The following is a 19029-nucleotide window of genomic DNA, read 5'->3' as shown; positions in this document are numbered from 1 at the left end:
GCCGGGACACAGGGCTTGAGATCATAACTAGAGCAAAACCAAGAAAGTTGGATGCTCAACTGGACTGAGCAACCCAGGCGCCCCTACAGGCATTTTTTTTTTTAAAACACAAAGGAAATACAGTTGACCCCAGAACAACACCAGGGTTAGGAACGAGGGATGCTGACCCTACACGCAGTGGAGAATTTGCATATTACTTTTGATTCGCAAAAAACTTAACTACCAATAGCTGACTGTTGACCAGAAGTCTTATCGATAACATAGTCAATTAACACATACTATGTATATGTATTATACGCTGTATTTTTTGTATCTCGATAAACTGAGATAAAGAATAGAAACTGTTATTAAGAAAATCACACGAAGAGAAAACACATCTGCAGTACTGTACTGTATTTATGGAAAAAAAAATACAGATATAAACAGACCCATCCAGGGGTGCCTGGGTAGCACAGTTGGCTAAGCACTGGACTCTTGGTTTCAGCTCAGGTCATGATCTCAGGGTTGTGAGACTGAGCCCCATACTGGGCTCCATGCTCAGCTCTGAGTCAGCTTGAAGCTCTCCCCCAACCCCTGCTCATGCTCTCTCTCTCCCTAAAATAAATAAATAAAACTTTAACATCCAGTTCAAACTTGTGTTGTTCAAGGGTCAACTGCCCAGGAAAATGTTTACAGTTACATCTAAGTTATGTGGTTATGGTGATTATATTTTCTCCTTTACAAATGTTTATATTTTCTATGTTTCTGAAATGAGTCTGATTTACTTTGACAATGAGAAAAAATAAAACAAAATTACTTATAGAGTAATGTGAGCACCAAAAAAAGATCATCATTGCCCTGCTCTATCTAGAATGGCTAAGTGAGAAAGAGCACAGGAAGAGGCTGAAGTCTGACCCTGTGGGTTAATATACCAGCTTCTCAACTGTGAGACTACAAGCAGCATAATTCTTTCCTCATCTGTAAAACAAACATTTAAAGAGAGATAAAATCAGGATCTGACTCACACAACTCAATGAAATAAGGCAAGTACCTGACACACAAGATGTCAAAAAGCCTAAGCTATTAAAAATCAAAAACAAAAAAACTCAGCAAACAAAATCATGATTAAGGTCAGTCTGAAATAGAAGAAGTCTATTGCCTCCCTCCCTCCCTCTCCAAAGAAGACTTCACTCAGAAATACTAGTAAAATTCAGCACTCCACACCCCTTACACATACAGCTGAGTTTGAAACCAAGACAGAAAGCAGAGTCCACAGTGCTGGAAACATAAAGGAATCAACCAGTAGTGAGCAGGTGCCAAAGCTGTAGGACTCAAGGGAGAAGGGATCTGGATATAGTTCTTAACATCTAAGGGCTGAGGACTGGGGATTTAATTGCAAGAGAGGAGTCCAGGCTGCAGGCGCCTTGCATGCCAGGAACCAGAACTGAGATAAATGCATAAAGCCAGAGGTCACGAAGGACTACACTTCCACCCCCCATGCCCCCATTAACTGGTGCTTAAAAAACTGCCCACCAGCCTGGAGAAGTAAGGAACCTTGTGGTTTGTCCAGGGCCTCGTGGAAGAATAGGGTCCATAAGAAAAGGAAGCCCAGGCTCTCACCAGGCACAGATGGAACTCCAAATTCACATTATCCCAAAGCAATGACAACTAGCTAAACTTGTAGGGCCCCAGCAGAAGAGAAGACAAAACTCCCCTTAGGAATGCTTCCATAATCCAGCACATGGGATTCCCATGGAAACAAATCCCAACTCAAAATGAGCTTCCACTGGGAAAACAAAAAGACCACAAGAGGAAATAAGCCATCGTATGGGAGAGTAACAGGAAACAAGAAATAGTACTCCAAGAAGGAGATAATAATAGAATAATTTAAAAAGAGTCTCTAAAATAAGCATGTTTAAAGAATGGCAGATTGTTGGTAATTGTTGAAAGCTGGGTAAAGGACACAGACAGTTGCTACCATTCTCTCTTCCTTTGTATGCTAGAGATTTCCATAATAAAAAGTTTTAACAATTCTGTAACAAAGTTTTTAAAAAGTTAAAGATGTTCAAAGTGCTTTAAAAAAGGAATAGAAACCAACTGGTAAAAAGAGGCAGTTTTTTTTTTTTTAAGAGGCAGATTTTTTAAAAGTCAAAAAAGTACAGAAATTAAACACAATTTAAGATAAACAATTTTTTAAGTTATTAAGTAGCATAGAAAGAGCTGAAGAGAGAATTCAAAGTTGGAAAATAGAATATGAAAATATTTGGGAGCCTGGGTAGCTTAGCAATTAAGTGTCTGCCTTCAGCTTAGGGCGTGATCCTGGGGCCCTGGGATCGAGTCCCACAATGGGCTCCCTGCACCGAGCCTGCTCCTCCCCCTGCCTGTGTCTCTGCCTCTGTCTCCGTGTCTCTCATAAATAAATAAATAAAATCCTAAGGGCAGCCTGGGTGGCTTGGTAGTTTAGCGCTGCCTTCAGCCCAGGGCCGTATCCCAGAGACCGGGGATTGAGTCCCACATCGGGCTTCCTGCATGGAGCCTGCTTCTCCCTCTGCCTGTGTCTCTGCCTCTCTCTCTCTGTGTCTCTCATGAATAAATAAATAAAATCTTTAAAAACAAAACAAAACAAAACAAAACTAGAATCTCTAAGGTCCTAATATTGTTTGAGAGTAGTACAAAAAGTCAAGAATGCAAGGTAAAATCTAAATGTAATCAAGAAAAGAACAGAAACTGAAATATAACTTCTACCAGTAGAGGAGACAAAGCCTGAGTAAAAACAACACAAAACAAAAACAAAAAACAAAACCTCAAATGAACAAAAGACAGGAAAGGACAAAACAAGAAGCAAAGAGAACCCTTGGTTAAATTGAAAATCCAAATCTAGAGGGCAGAAATAGACCCACATGTATCACCAATCCTAATAATTACATGGATATGTGGTCTTAAGATATAAAGACTGGTATGTGTAAGGAAAAAAATGTACTAGCACTTGTCAAAAGAAAGCCAGTCCTACCCTGGAATAATTTAATTCACCTCTCTCTGAAACTGATTACACAAATGAAACTTAGTAAGGATAAGGAAGATTTGAGTAACACAACTAATAAGTTTGATCCAGTAGACAGATATGCAACCCCACATCTATCAAAAGAAAAATTTACATTCTTTCCAAGCACACATGGAGAATTTATAGAAACTGACTGCACACAAGGCCAACAAAAAGGACATTGTAACAAATTCTAGAAAGTTATTATCATACCAACTCTCTAACTATAATGGTTAGAGCTTTATTATAAAGCTGCAAGTTGGGGATCCCTGGGTGGCTCAGCAGTTTAGCGCCTGCCTTTGGCCTGGGGCATGATCCTGGAGTCCAGGGATCGAGTCCCACATCGGGCTCCCTGCATGGAGCCTGCTTCTCCCTCTGCCTGTGTCTCTGCCTCTCTCTCTCTCTCTCTGTGTGCCTATCATAAAAAAAAAAAAAAAAAAGCTGCAAGTTAGTATATTTTAAAAACCCACATATTTGGAAACTAAAAACACTCGAACAATACATGAATTAAAGAAGCAATCACAACTGAAATAATGAAATGTTTAGTATCAACCAATGAAAAATGTTACATATCAACATTTGTGGGATACAGGAAAAATGTGACCTTGAGAGAAATCTACAGCTTCAAATGCACTTATTAATAAGCAAGAAGAATTTCAGAAGATGTATTAAACATACAACTAAATAGGCTTAAAAAAATAGACCCAGAATACATGTAAAATTTGGAAAATGTAATAAGATCAGTGGATAATAACACTGTCAATATTCAGGTTGTAATAGTATACTATAGCTTTGTAAAATGTTACCATTGGGGGTATCTATCTGGGTGGCTCAGTCAGTTAAGTGTCTGACTTGGGCTCAGGTCATGATCTCGAGGTCCTGGGATTCAGCCCTGAGTTGGGCTCCCCACTCAGCAGGAAGTCTGCATCCCCTTTTTACTCTCTCTCTGCCCCTCCCCGTACTGTGTGCTGTCTCTCAATTTCAAATAAATAAACAAAATCTTTAATTAATTAATTAATTAATTAATTAATTAAAAATAAAATGTCACCATTGGAGGAAACTGGGCAAAGTGTACAGGGATCTCTCTAAATTATCCTTTTTATAACAGCATGTGAATCTACAATGATCTCAGTGAAAATTTCAATTAAAAAAAAAGAGGCAAGAATACCAAACATTACCACCACCAGATGCTGGCGAGGATGTTGAATCCTCATTCATTGTCAGTGGGAATGCAAAATAGTACAGCCACTTTGGAAGACAGTTTAGCAGCTTCCTACAAAACTAATCATACTCTTAACATACAACCCAGCAGTTGTGCTCCTTGGTGTTCACCCAAATAAGCTGAAAACTTATGTCTACACAAAAACCTGTACAAAGATGTTGATAGCAGCTTTATTCATATTTGCCAATCAACCAAGATGTTTCTCGATAGGTGAATGGATAAATAAACTGTGGTACATCCAGATTCAATGCTAAAAAGAAATGAGCTATCAAGCCATGAAAAGACATGGAGGGATCTTAAATGTATATTATTAAGTGAAAGAAGCTTATCTGAAAAGGCTATACACTGTATGATTCCAACTATATGGTATTCTGAAGAAGGTAAAACTATGGAGCCAAAAAAAAATCAGGGGTTGCCAGGACTTAAAGAGAAAGCACAGAGGATTTTTAGGGCAGTGAAACTATGTATGATACTACAGCGGTGGATACGTGCCATTTTATATACATTTGTCAAAACTCACAGAACCTACAACATCAAGAGTGACTGGAAGGTAAACTAGAGACTTTCGGGGATAATGATATCTCAGTATAGGTTCATTGACTGCAAAACTGTACCATTCCAGTCGGGTTTTTTTGTTTTTAAATTCATGAGACACACAAACACACAGAGGCGGAGACATAGGCAGAGGCAGAAGCAGGCTCCCTGCGTGGGGCCTGATGCAGACCTCAATCCCAGGACTCTAGGATCATGACCTGAACCAAAGGCAAACAGATGCTCAACCACTGAGCCACCCAGGTGCCCCTAATGGGGGATTTTGATAGTGGGGGAGGCTATGCATACGTGGGGCCAGGGACAATATGGGAAATCACTGTATCTTCCGCTCAGTTTTGCTATGAACCTAAGACTGCTCTAAAAAAATGAAATGGTGCCATTTGCATTAAAGAACAGAAACAAGAACAGGGCAAACCAAAAACAGTGGGAGACACAAATATTTATTCAGTACCTATTATCTGCCATTGCTCTGCTGGGCACCAGGATACAATGATAAGCAAGGCAGATTGTGTTCCTGCTGTCTTAAGAGTTTACCGTCAAGAATAGGAATCAGATACCCAACAAGCCAACCCCACACAAACTCACAGAACCTACAACACCAAGAGTGACTGGAAGGTAAACTAGAGACTTTGGGAATAATGATGTTTCGGTATAAGTTCACTGAATCTATAAAAGTATAGTAATTGAACGTAAAAGTATGATGTTCAATGACAGTCTATAACCTGATCTACACTAAAGGTGAAGACAGTGCCTCTGAGGAAGCGATATTTAAGGTGAGAACTGAAGGCTGGGTAAGAGTTAACCTAGAGGAGTGTTCCAGGCAAAAGGACTAGCATATGGAAAGACCAGGGTGGCTGGAGTACAGTGATACATCAGGAGATTCACAAAAATAAGGCTGACAAACTGGCAGGGATCAGATTATGCAGATTGGGCTTTTCCAATTAGAGCAACTGACATCATACTTGGGTGGCATTAAAGGAATGACATAATCTGATTGGTTTTTTAGAAGATCATTCCAGCTACTGTGTAGAGAATGGATTAGAATGGGGGAGGGAAGACACAGACACTTGTTGATAGCGTCGGCAGCCTGGATTAGGGAGGTGACAGTGGAGGAGAAAAGTGGTCTAGACACTTAGGAGAGTTGGTAAGACCTGGTGAGGGACTGGACATCACCAGATGGAGTATGAGAGCGAGTCAACAAGAAGGTCTCTGATACGAATGACCAAAGGGAGAGAAATGTCCTTTAAGAGAAGGAAGAACTAAGGAGGAAATAATCGTAGGGGAGTAGGCTGGAAATCAGGAGTTCGGCTTCACAGGTGTTAGACTTGAGATGCCAGTAAAACATCGAAGTCGAAATGTCAAGAAGGTAGTTGGGAATATGGCAACTGAACTCAGAATGGAAACAAGGACCAAACGATGCATACTGGAGTCAATGGCTTGTGGACAGTATTTAAAACCCTGAGAGTGAAAGAAATTGCCCAGGGCGGGGTGGGGGTGGGGGTATAGAGAAGAGGCGCTAAGCCCTGAGAACTTGGGGTTCTAGTGGTCACACAGAAGAGACAGAGAAAGGAAAATAAGCTAATGGAGGGGACATGGAGAGCAAAGGAAGAGAATGTTTGGAGGAGAGGAGTCTACTGTATTCGATGCCACTGAGAAATCAAGTGAGGTGAGAGCAGGCTGGGCTTAGCAGCATGGAGGTCACTGGGAGGCCTCACCAAGAGGAACTTCAGGAACATGGAAGAGACAGAGTCTAGACTGCAGTGTGTTGAGGAGTGAGCTGGAGGTGACAAAGTGGAGGTAGGAGTGCAAACAATGCCTCTGGGAAGCTCTGCTGTGGGGACGGAGACAAGAGCTAAGCTGGAAAGAGATGTGTAGTCAAGGGAAGGTTTTTTAAAAATGACTTCTCATTCCCCTATAACAAATGAACCAGACAGATTTATGGATTAAAGGGGCTTATTGTTGTTTTTTAAATCTGGGAGACAGGAGAACACATATGAATGTGGAAAAAGTTTCAGAAGCCAGTGGGTCCAAAGAGTCAGGGAGATAGCCCTTTCTCTGATGAAGCAAGTCCCTGAAAATTAGGAGGGGGATGGGGTCTCAGATGCATGTGGTGGGATCAGTGTTTGGTAAGAAGGGTAAGGACTTCAGTTAAGTCATGACCATGTATCCATAAGAATTCAAAGTAAATTTGGGGCACCTGGGTGGCTAAATCAGGTACTCTGCCTTCGGCTCAGGTCCTGATCTGGGGTCTTGGGATAGAGCCCTGCACAGCAGGCTCCCTGCTCAGCGGGGAGTCTGTTCCTCCCTCTGCTCTCCCCCACTGCTCATGCTCTCTCTGTCAAATAAATAATAAATAAAATCTTTAAAAAAAAGAATTCAACGTAAATAAAGCTTAATTCTACCTAAAGAAGAAACATGCCCATGTCCTTATTTTTAAAGATTTTTTTATTTACTCATGAGAGAGAGAGAGACAGAGGCAGAGGGGCTCCCCTGTGGGGAGCCCGACGTGGGGCTTGATCCCAGGACCCTGGGATCACAACCTGAACTGAATGAAGGCAGACGCTCAACCACTTAGCCACCCAGGTGCCATGCACATGCTCCTATTTTAATGTGGAAAGAAGCAGCTTCAAAAGTACAATGGAAAAAAAAAAAAAAAGTACAATGGTTTCTCAACAAGGAGAAAAAGAAAAGATTTTTTTTTAAGTGCTGACTAAAGTGCAACAGTTTTAGCTCACATAATCCGGAAATGTTTCAGAGAACTCCAGATTATGAGAGTTTGGTCACAGCTCTGGGAAACTTGAAAAGGAATTGTTTCAAAGCAGTGTCTAGGATTTATGGAGCATCTTACCTACAAAGGTAGTAAAGCCTGAAGAAATACAGCTTCAAGATGTGTATTGGTGCTAACGCCAGTCTGACCTAACCTGCTTGATGGTATAAATTTACAAAGATCTTCCACACTCGTATTCTTCTTCCACTTTGGTAATATTTTTACAGTTGCTCCCTGAGCATGGTGGGAGAGGATTACCATCCTCTGGGATACAAGTATGTATGGGTTCAGAGGGGTAGGTTAGGGCACCTGTCCCGAGTACTACAGCGAGCAAGCAGTGGAGCGAGGATCTAAATCCATGCCTTCTGGCCCCAAAACCAATGTTGATTTAATAATTAAATCTGTTACTAATTAACATGTTTGCTGAGTATTTATACCTTAACCTTTTGGGGTTAATGTCTAAAAGAGCAACCAAGCTGTCTCACAGATCACCACAGACATCTCAGGCATCACAGAATGCTAGGCTGGAAGCACCGCTGGCAGAGCCAAATGAGAGGGCTCAAGTTCTAGGTCCCAATCCTCTCCTGAGTGACAGTTTGGTCACCCAGGTGACTATGCGGAGAGACATGAACTCAACACAGATACTGAAAGGAGATTCAACGAAAACTCAAGGGTACCAAACTCTTCAGTGACCAAGACCGAAACACAAAGAAACAGTCCAGGGCAGTGCCTGACGAAAACATGGCACATGTTCTCTTTCTAATTACACAACGTAAAGCAGGTTTCTCAACCTGGCACTACAGACATCTTGAACCAGGTAATTCTAGGATGTGCACCAGCATCTCCCCCTCCCAGTCAGCACAGCCAAACAACATCCGGGAGCAGGGTGTGTTGGTGGGTTGGGGGGGGAGATGAACCTCAATTAAGAACCACTGATGAGACTCCACTGTGACGGCAGAAGCTAAGGGCATGCAAGACAGACCTACAAAGAAAAGTGAGGGACGCTTATGATCTTATTTTTATTCATGCAATAGTTTGCACAATCTTCACGAAAAGCATCAAATGTTCCAAAGACATGCAGTATATACCTAGAAAAGTAGGACTAGCCCAAGAAACGGAACCTTATTATTTAGACAAATTCTTGGCAATAGATTCCAGAGACCAAGCAGTCAGCCATCCTTCAACCTTCCCACACTCAGTAACCTTGGAGGCTGCCAAAGTATGAAACACACACACACACACACACACACACACACACACACTTTGGCTCCCCGCATGCCTATCAAGCAATTGCTCATCTTTCTATTCTCTGGAAGTCCACCCCCTTCTGGAAACCTGGCTTCACTAACAGGCTCAGGACAGACAAAGCCTGTATTGCCTGAACTACCCTCTTCCCAGGAAGACAGAGGACTACCCCTAATAGACCAGCAACACCCCCCACTTGGATGTGTGCTGACAGGGCTCTACTGAGCTCCCTCGAGAGAAGGGACACTCAGCTCTTTGTCTGTTGCCTTGTTTTACAATTGTTTACTCTGCCCATCGAAATCTGATGGGCTTTAGAATGCTTGGCTCAATGGCATTATCCATCTTCCCATCACCCTGGTGTCAGAGAATACTATACTCTGTCTAATGATCTGGGCCTTAAGAAACAATTATTTTCTAAGAGTTTCTTTAAAGAGAATCCATAAAATTATTTTGACTTCATATGTTCTAAGAAAGGGATTACAGAACAAAGGAAACTGTGGAGTCCTTAAGCTTTTAAATTTTGCTTTTTGGGGGATCCCTGGGTGGCGCAGCGGTTTGGCGCCTGCCTTTGGCCCAGGGCGCGATCCTGGAGACCCGGGATCGAATCCCACGTCAGGCTCCCGGTGCATGGAGCCTGCTTCTCCCTCTGCCTGTGTCTCTGCCTCTCTCTCTCTCACTGTGTGCCTATCATAAATAAATAAAAATAAATAAATAAATAAATAAATAAATAAATAAATAAATTTTGCTTTTTGATCAGCAGGTGCCTGCCCACCTGCACCCCCCAAAGTCTTGCAAGATACTTTTGAGTATTCCTGTTGGTTTACCAAGCTATGCTAGCTATGCTGTAGACAAAATTAATGTTTTTACCTTGGTATGTAAATGTCTGAAACAAAACCTTGTTTTTAAAATATCTGCAGCACAGCTAAGACTGGGCAGTTGGGCTTCTGCTGACTTTGGACAGAGTGAAATTACTGCAATTCAAGACCAATGCCCCTTAAGGTTTCCACATGGGTTCTGCTTAAAACGTGAGCTCCTTAGTTCCACGGAGCTCAGGCCTGGCCCAAAGAAGCCTCAGTGAAAGTCTGTTGCATTAAAGAACAAAATGCACACGGCAACACATTGACAGTATTACCTGCGGAAGATCTTTGTAACTGTTGGCCAGAGCAAGGCATATTCCATTTCTGCTCTCTACAAGTTAACTGCCTCAGAAACAAAAGACTGTGAACAATAAAAAAGCTGGCTAGTTTCATGGTCTGTAAGGGTTTCAACAGTCTCTCCCCGAGGGTATTTTTTCAGTCCCCCCCTTCCTAAGCATAACTTTTAAAAAAAGATGTTTTAATCGGCAAGCATATCATTTACTTCTTTAAAGGCAGGATTAGACAAAGGAGGAGGATACATAATGAAGTAATTTTATAAAATTAAATTCAAAAGCAAAGGGTGACGTGCATCTGAGGTTGTTTTTTAAGATTTTATTTATTTATTCATGAGAGACACGGAGAGAGAGGCAGAGACACAGGCAGAGGGAGAAGCAGGCTCCATGCAGGGAGCCCAGTGTGGGATTCGATCCCAGGACCCCGGGACCCCAGGGTCGCGCCCTGAGCCGAAGGCAGATGCTCAACTGCTGAGCCACCCAGGCGGCCCACGCATCTGAGGTTTTAAAGTCACTGTTACCCAAGGACCCCCTAACCCAGTTCTCGATCTCCAAATCCAAGGGGAGGGGGAATTTTAGGGTGTGAGATGAGGCCTCCGCTCTGTTGGTGTTTGTAAAACATCCTAGCAGGTGCTCTGCCGGGCAGTCTATAATTAGTTAAATATGCCTTAGAAACTTAAAATGAACCCAAAGGGTTTCAGAAAACCAACAGCCAGCCCCTGAGCATTGAGCTGTGTCTTCACAGGGCTGCTGTGCCCAGAGCACCAGACTGGGTGCCTGCCGGTGTGCACCCATGTGTGCATGCACACGCCGCTTCTGAAGAGGCTCTTTTTTCAGAGCTCTAATGGCTTGACCTCAACACCTGCTGCACTTCCTGAAGACAGACAGGCTCTGGAGCTCCACTTGTTCCTCGCACGCGGCTGCACTTTCTAGGAACGACCGCACACACGCAGAGGCTGGCCAGCTGCCAAGGCGGGGGCAGCCCAGCCGCCTCGGGCCTGAACTTTCCCAGTGCCGTCAGGGCGGGAGCCCGCTGCGGGCTGACTCAGCGGCCGCATGGAACTCTGCCAGCCGCAGGCAGCGCGGGGGCTGCAGGCAACTCACAGATGTTTTGCTAAACTAAAGCAATCAGCCAGGAGGCGGGTCCGGGCCGGCGGCCAGGCTGCCGCTGTCGTGGAAGCTGGGACTCTCTGATCCAAGTCCCAGCTCAGCCTCTACCTCCTGGTGATCTGCGGGAAGGCCCAGGTGCCCCCGGGTGCCAGTGGGCGCCTCGCCCACTTCCCAGCCTGTTGGTGTGGCCGCAGCAGAGGACGGCGCTCTGTGCATAAAGGGCACCTGGAGCACTCCGACCTACCGGGTGCTGCTAGCTCAGTCAAACCTCACACCATCCCTGGGAGGTACGCTTCATCATTTTCACTTCCCAGATGAAAGGACACAGGCTCAGAGAGATTGAGAGCCCTACCGACAGATCACAGGGTAATAAATGGAAGAGATGAGAATGGAACCATACTTTGCCAGCTCTGGAATCCACTGGAAACACTGCTGTGGTAAAACTCAGATCAACTACGCAGGGCTCCTTTATACAAAGACACTGTGTTTTCAGGTTCCAAAGGACTTTTCTTAGATGACTTCTCAGTTGCCCTGTGAAAACCCATAGTTCTTCACGACTCATTTCCAAAGAGCACCACTGGGCCACATGAAGAGCACATACTTATGAGTACCTAGAAACTACCGGCTTTGTCACAAACTCCCTAAGCACCAAAGAGTCACTTAACCTGGAACAACTCATCAGCAACTCCCATTCTTTGGGTGAGGAAAAACTGCACTGCAGGTCAGAAAGAGAATAGGAATCAGAAGCCAAAAGCCTGGTTGAGAACACCTTAGAGTCCTGAGACTCCACACCAAGATAATTCTTTAAGATTCCAGAATCTGAATTTTTTTAAAGCTCCCAAGACGACTCTGATGCTCAGCCATGTTTGAAAATCACTTAAGCCTGCCTTGGCTAAACTGGGAATTCTGAGGTCTACCCTTTCCTATTTCAAAGGGGGTGGTGTATGGGTGAAATGATGCAATCATGCAGGCATGATTTGGAAAATATACACAACACAAGAACTTCTTGTCAGCTACACTTAACTATAAACAACAAAACTGTGCTTAAAGAGCACAACGCTGGTTTAGCCTGGAGCTAAGCAATAGTCTTATGCAAAACTGTTCTTTTACTAAAAAAAACTGTAATTAGAGTTACAATTGCATTTTTAGATATCCCTCATAACACTGTTGCAACCTCTTCCTTCCTTTAAAAAAAAAAAAAAAAAAACAGATTGTACTAACATTCTTTCACATCCCACTTGAAACAATCTATATTCGGAGGAACCTGCACACTTCATTGCTGTAATCAAGAAAACAACTAGGAGAAAAAAAAAATATCACAGTCTATGCATCACTAGGCTGTTGGGTCACTGAGTTGGGTGAGAAGGCCCAGACTGGCAGAGATCCTGACCCTGGCAGTACTCCTCTCAGCTGGCCTTTGGGAAGAATAAATGACCCCCTGCACCATGAAGACTGACCTGCTTGAGCTGCTCATCCAGATTCCAGCTTGGCTGCTCAGCTGTGGAGACTGAAGGTGGGGCCTTGGAAGCATCTTTGGTATGGTCTTCTTTAGCTTGCTGTGCACGCAGTGGAAGCCCTGGTCCTGGAAGCAGACCAGATCCAGGTGCTGCTCTGGGGTCATGGCGAGCCACTTTCTGCACATGAAAATACTTGGAAGCGGCCTGGGCCTCTTTCTCAGCCACCTCTGCAACTTCATCATCCCCATCCTCATCTTCCAGACCTCCTTCCTCCTCCTCAGGCTCTGAGTTCACGTTGCTCCGTTCAAAAACTCGGGCCACTGCTGAGGCTGGTGGCCCTCTGGCTAAGGAACCCAGGGCAGGGCTGCTAGATGGCCTCCCAGGGGTGGCAGAAAGGAGAGTCTGCTGCGTGACCAGCTTCTGGGCATACAAGAACGGGGCTTCTCTCATCTGCTGTCCCTGCTTCTCTCTGGCATCCATCTGCAGAGGAGCCAGGGGAGAGGCCTGTTGGGGTGGTGGCTGCCGAGGCTGCTTCTGTTGTGCCAGTGGTTCCATCACTGCCTCAAGCTTCACCCGCCAATTGGCATGGCTCTGAACCTGGGTACAGCCCAGCCGGCACACTGGGTCTAAACCTTAAGTGATTAACAGAAACCACAAAGAAGGAGAAACAAGAGGGGGGGGAAAGAGTAAAACAGATATTAAAAAACTTTCTTTTTTCTAGTCAAGGGTATGAGTTCTAAACATTAATCATATGCTCTAAGCCCTGGTTCTAAGAGGAGTGGTGGTGGGAGCTTGGGGTGGGGGTGGGGGTGCGGTAGGAAACGGTGTGAAGAACGGGATTTACGAGAGGAAATTCGGGATGGATCTCAGCAGTGGTGGACAAATGTGGGTATAAAAAGTAAATCCGGGATCCCTGGGTGGCGCAGCGGTTTAGCGCCTGCCTTTGGCCCAGGGCACGATCCTGGAGACCCGGGATCGAATCCCACGTCGGGCTCCCGGTGCATGGAGCCTGCTTCTCCCTCTGCCTATGTCTCTGCCTCTCTCTCTCTCTCTCTCTCTCTCTGTGACTATAATAAATAAAAAATAAAAAATAAAAAAAAAAATAAAAAGTAAATCCAGACAGTTTCGAGCCTGCAAAACTCTGTGTTCTGATCTCTCTCTCTCGACATTATCAAACATTAGCGTGTTTATCACCGAAAAGGCAACCGGGTTTGTACTGTAAAAAAGTTGTAAGAAAACCACAATAAAAAGGGAAAGAAGGGCCTGTCTACAAAGGAGAGAGCACGGCTTATGTTCCCAGGCCCATCAGAGAAAGAAAGCACCGCCCTAGCTAGGCACAGAGCTATCAGGCAGACAGAATGAGCTCTCTCCTACAAAAGCAGAACACAGCAAACTGCTCTTAGGTTTAAACTTTTCAAATTTCCCCGATCGAATGGCCGGCCTGCTTTTCAAGTGGGCTGAGCCCCGCTAACTGTACATTATAGCTTCAAAAAAGAATCCAATTTCAACAACATGAAAGAAAGAAACATGCAAGGGGGCAAGAGTTTCAAATTGCAATGGTCAGCTCAAACAAACAAACAAAAAAACCCAAAAAACAAACAGGAAGGAATTCCTCTGGAGATTTTAAAGTTAATTAAATTGGAACAGGTATCAGTATTGTGTAAACAACAAGTTAATGCTGCTTTTTCATAAGTGGCCAAGTAAATCTCTTCACATCCCTCTTCTTTCTGATTCACTTCCACTGTGACATTCTATGACAAACGCACACAGAAAAGGCTTTCAGGCCCAAAGTGTTCTGGGGGCAGGTTTATCAGCATTCTTACCAATCAGTCTCCAAACACATCCCCCCTTTCACACCCTCTTCTCCACTCTGGCTTCCCCTTTCCCTTCCTCCTCTCCAGATCTCCACTCCCCCACCCCCACCCCCACCCCCAAGGAACCTCACTCCAGTTCTGTTTCCTCAGCAAGTCTCCATAACTGAAGGGTGATTACTAGGCACACGCACATTTTAGGTGAACAGGACTTGCAACAATGGCATACAGGGTTGTCATCACATGAAAGAACTCATTGCACAGGTTGAGACTTGATATTTGCGTTGTTTCACTGTTTTCCAACTGAGACTAAAGATTAAAAAAAAAAAAAAAAAAACAAAAAACCGAACGGGGGTGGTGGGTGGGGGGAAGAAGGGGATAGGAATCACCTTCATAGCAATAAAAACTGCCTGGGTCTATTAATCTCTTAATGGGCAGGGGGAAGGTGCAACCCTTTAAAGCGAGGTGAAAAGAAGTGGAGATGAAAAATTCTCATTGTTTATCTGAGAAGCGCTTGCTTTGGCCTTTCGCGTTCAGGGCAAGACTCAAATCCCAGTCTGCCTCTTTACTTGCCTTTTTAACTTCCTCTCCTGGCGCTTGAGAAAGTGTGACTTTAACGCCCGTAGCGCTTCTTTCAGTCGGCTTTGGCCCTCTTTATAGTGTAACGAAATATGAAAAGATTTTCAATCCAGCATTCAATCCAGCCAGCCGGCAAAAGGATATACATTGAGGATTAAAAAACAACAACAACAACAAAAAAAACTGGCATCCAAAAAAAAAAAAAAAAAAAAAAATTAAACAAAAGACTACATCAAACGATCGGGTGATCATTTTAACTTTCCTAATAATAATAATAATAATAATAATAATAATAATAATAATAATAATAAACTTCCTTTATAATCACTACAATGTATTGCAAAGGGAATCGTTTTTCAGCCGGGCCCTGCCGGGCCCCGAACCCCCGCCTCCCGAGCGGCCGCACCATCTTCCCGGCGCGCTGTCCCCAGCGTGGGGCGGGGGGGGCTGCCTCCTGGGTGAGATGGAGAGGACTCAGTGCCCCAGGTCACACGCCCTCCCCCCGAGACCTCGAGAGCCCACCTACCCCGTCCCGAAGCAGAAAGGTCCAAACAACAATGCCACCTGCCTACATGGAGAAAACTTGTGTCCCTCGCAAATCTAAGCCCCTCCGTCCCTAAACCCGGCCCCCTCCCCCATTTCCCCCGAAGCCCCCGGACCGCCGCGCCGGGGCCCCGGGCCCCCCCCCCGCCTCCCCCGGCCCCATCACTCCGACCTCCCCCGAGCCCTCCAGCCAATCCGCGGGCGCTCCCCGGCCGCCCCGACCCCATCACCCTCGCCCTAGCAGCTCCCATCTCTTTATCACACCACCCCGCCGGGTGCGCGGCGCGTGGGGTCCGCTCCCCGCGCCCTCACCTTCCCCCGCACACCTGCCTCCCCTCGCAGCCCTCCGGCCCCTCCACCTGCAGCAGCCCCCGCCCCCGCGCGGCTGAGCGAGCCGGGCCCCACGCGGCTTACCCGAGCGCGGCGCTCCGGGGTCCGCCGGCGTCAGGCCCCGGCTCCAGCCGCTGCGCCTCGGCCTCCTCCGCAGCCGGGGGCCACAGCCGGGGCGGGGCCCGCACCGGAAGCGGCGCCGCGGGGCCGGGGCCGCGAGCCCGGGGCGGGGCCGCACTGGCCGGGGCGGGGCCTGAGGCCGGAAGCGGCCAAAAAGGGAGCGAGGGGCGGGGCCAAGCAGGAAGTGACTTCAGGGACGGCCCCGCCCCGCCGAGTCGGCGGCGGAAGCGGACGGACGCCGGCGGGGACTTCGGCCAATGGGAAGGCGCGCACGCCGCGGACTTCCGGCGTCAGGACTTCCGCGCGGAGTTGAAAAGAGTCGGTCTGCGTTGCTCCTCGTCCGCGCGCCCTGCGGCCGCGGAGGGTGGTGAGGCGCGGCGTCGCGTCGGGAGGCAGGCACGGGAACCACGACGGGTGCCCGCGGGGTTTCTTTCTGCTTCGGTTGCTTTCCCGCGCTGCCTGCTTTCAAGTCGATCTTCCTCTGAGATTCCCGCTTCCAGGTCAGTGTTCCCGTGAACCTCCCGGGCCGAGACCTGGCTGCCCCCTGAGGATGCTTCGTCCCCTGGGCAAGGCGTATCCTCCCTTCCCGGGTCCAGAGGGTGGGGGCGCTCTGTGTGGAAGACGCTCCCCTCTTGGAAAAACCCTCGCTTCCCGACGCTTACTCTTAAGACTTTGCCGCCTGTCGAACCGCCCTTCGAGGTCAGCCGTTCACTGGGGCGGCCAGCTCCCGCTCTTGCTTTCCTCTCGTCTATCTGCCACCTGGATAATGTCAGGTGGATAATGAGGCCCCGTTACCATCTGGGCCTCATCTCTAGCGACCCTGACAGCAGCCCCCCATCTCTAGCGACCCTGACATCAGCCCCCATCTCTAGAGACCCTGACATCAGCCCCTCATCTCTATGGACCCTGACATCAGCCCCCATCTCTATGGACCCTGACATCAGCCCCCCATCTCTATGGACCCTGACATCAGCCCCCATCTCTATGGACCCTGACATCAGCCCCCCATCTCTATGGACCCTGACATCAGCCCCCCATCTCTAGCGACCCTGACATCAGCCCCCCATCTCTAGCGACCCTGACATCAGCCCCCCATCACTAGCGACCCTGACATCAGCCCCCCATCTCTATGGACCCTGACATCAGCCCCCCATCTCTAGCGACCCTGACATCAGCCCCCTCATCTCTAGCGACCCTGACATCAGCCCCCCCATCTCTAGCGACCCTGACAGCAGCCCCCCCATCTCTAGGGACCCTGACATCAGCCCCCATCTCTAGCGACCCTGGCATCAGCACCCCCCCATCCTAGTCAAAAATCAGGACTTGTCACCAGAAACGTTATCGCATCACAGATTAGTAATTGGAACAGCCTTCTGTCCAATTACAGCCTGATGTGCTTTCAGCTTGACTGCCTAGGAACTTCTTCCTAACTTCATTGAAAGCCTCCATTAGAGGGATCCCCGGGTGGCTCAGCGGTTTAGCGCCGCTTTCAGCCCAGGGCGTTATCCTGGAAACCCAGGATCGAGTCCCACATCAGGCTCCCTGCATGGGGGCCTGCTTCTCTCTCTGCCTGTGTCTCTGCCTCTCTCTCTCTCTGTGTCTCTCTTGAATAAATAAACAAAATCTAAAAAAAAAAAAAAAGAAAGAAAGAAAGCCTCCATTAGTCCACATTCTTCACTTCCCTTCTTATGTATCTGAGATACGATGGTACACCATTAGAGTCCTACTCTTGGTCCTAACCGTGCCCGCCACTCCCTTTTCCCCACCCAGGTCCTCTGCCCTAGACGGACCTATATGCTTCTCCATGCCTGTATCCTGTAGAAAATTTTCCTGCTGAACAGACTGGCGTCCCTAAGTTATTTTTTTTAAATATATATATATATTATTATTTATTCATGAGAGACACACAAAGGGAGGCAGAGACACAGGCAGAGGGAGAAGCAGGCTCCCTGCAGGGACCCCAATGCGGGACTCGATCCCAGGACCCCGGGATCACGACCTGGGCCGAAGGCAGATGCTCAACCACAGAGCCACCCAGGCGTCCCCCCCTAAGTTATTAATTTCAACCTTAAATGGGCTCTGAACAGTACCTGGAAATTTCATTGTAATATTTTTCTGGTTAACTTGCTTTCCGCTATCTCTGCAAATCTGTAACCCTACACTTCCCATACACCTTCCCCTGATTATCTTACTGTATGTGTAACAAAAAATGCAGAATGCCCTAAACCCCCCAAATATAGAAACAGTAATTAAAAGGAATACATGCCGGTCACCTGGGTGGCTCAGCGGTTGAGCATCTGCCTTCGGCTCAGGGCATGATCCCTGGATCTGGGATCGAGTCCCACATCGGGCTTCCTGCAGGGAGCCTGCTTCTCTCTCTGTGTGTTTCTCATGAATAAATAAATAAAATCTTAAAAAAAAAGGAATACATGCACCCCCATGGTTATTGCAACATTATTTACAATAGCCAAATTATTATAAAAACAGTCTGAGTGTCCCATCAATAAACGAATGGATAAAGGAGACATGGTATACACACAATGGAATATTATTCAGCCACAAAAAAGAATGAAATCTTGCCATTTGCAACTTGGATGGAACTAGGGAGTATAATGGTTAGTTGAATAAGTCAGGCAAAGATAGACAAATACATGATCTCACTCATGTGGAACTTAAATGAGTAAAGTTGGGAGAAAGACCAACTAAGAAATAGATTTTTAACTATAGAGAACAAACATGATTATGAGAGAGGAAGTGGGTGGGGGGAATGGGTGATACAGATGATGGGGATTAAGGATTACACTTGTCTCTTAAGGAGTACCCTTGAGCACTGGGTGGTATATGGAATTATTGACTCAATATATTGTACACATAAAACTAATATAATCCTGTATGTTAACTATACTGAAATTAAAATGAAATAAATGCAGAATGTCTTAAAATCTAGAAATGTACATGTGTTCCCATTCTGTCTATTCCTCCTATAACTTATTAAATCACAAATATTCATTGAACTCACACTATATGGCAGGCAAGGTGCTTATTAAGCAGTGAACAATAAAAAAGTCCCTATCCTAAAAGATATATTTAGTGTTGAGAGACAGAAAAACAAATATGTGCTATG

The 19029-nt window shown here is 46.2% G+C and overlaps 1 protein-coding gene across 16 annotated transcripts in view; it reads right to left on the bottom strand.

Annotated features, from left to right (window-relative positions):
* The window catches only part of ARID3B (AT-rich interaction domain 3B), a 54288-nt gene extending 38322 nt beyond the window's left edge, over window positions 1–15966 (bottom strand). For 6 of the 16 annotated variants that reach the window (XR_013370571.1, XR_013370570.1, XM_077881874.1 and 3 more), the window contains exons 1-5: window positions 15870–15966; window positions 15439–15480; window positions 14907–15095; window positions 14528–14642; window positions 12523–13154 (exon numbers count right to left, since the gene is read on the bottom strand). Coding sequence is in view for 14 of the 16 variants with exons in the window: in XM_077881874.1 (XP_077738000.1) it covers window positions 12523–13154; window positions 14528–14573 (678 nt within the window). In the remaining 2 variants the exon portion in view is untranslated. The remainder of the gene's footprint in view (window positions 1–12522; window positions 13155–14527; window positions 14643–14906; window positions 15096–15438; window positions 15481–15869) is intronic. The other 10 variants (XM_077881875.1, XM_077881881.1, XM_077881883.1 and 7 more) reach the window with 10 other exon arrangements.
* Between the last annotated feature and the right edge of the window lie 3063 nt (window positions 15967–19029).

This window comes from Canis aureus, chromosome 32 (assembly GCF_053574225.1).
Source record: "Canis aureus isolate CA01 chromosome 32, VMU_Caureus_v.1.0, whole genome shotgun sequence".
Classification (NCBI taxonomy): domain Eukaryota; kingdom Metazoa; phylum Chordata; class Mammalia; order Carnivora; family Canidae; genus Canis; species Canis aureus.
Note: the sequence above shows the minus strand (reverse complement) of the source record. Positions and strands in the feature narration are given on the sequence as shown.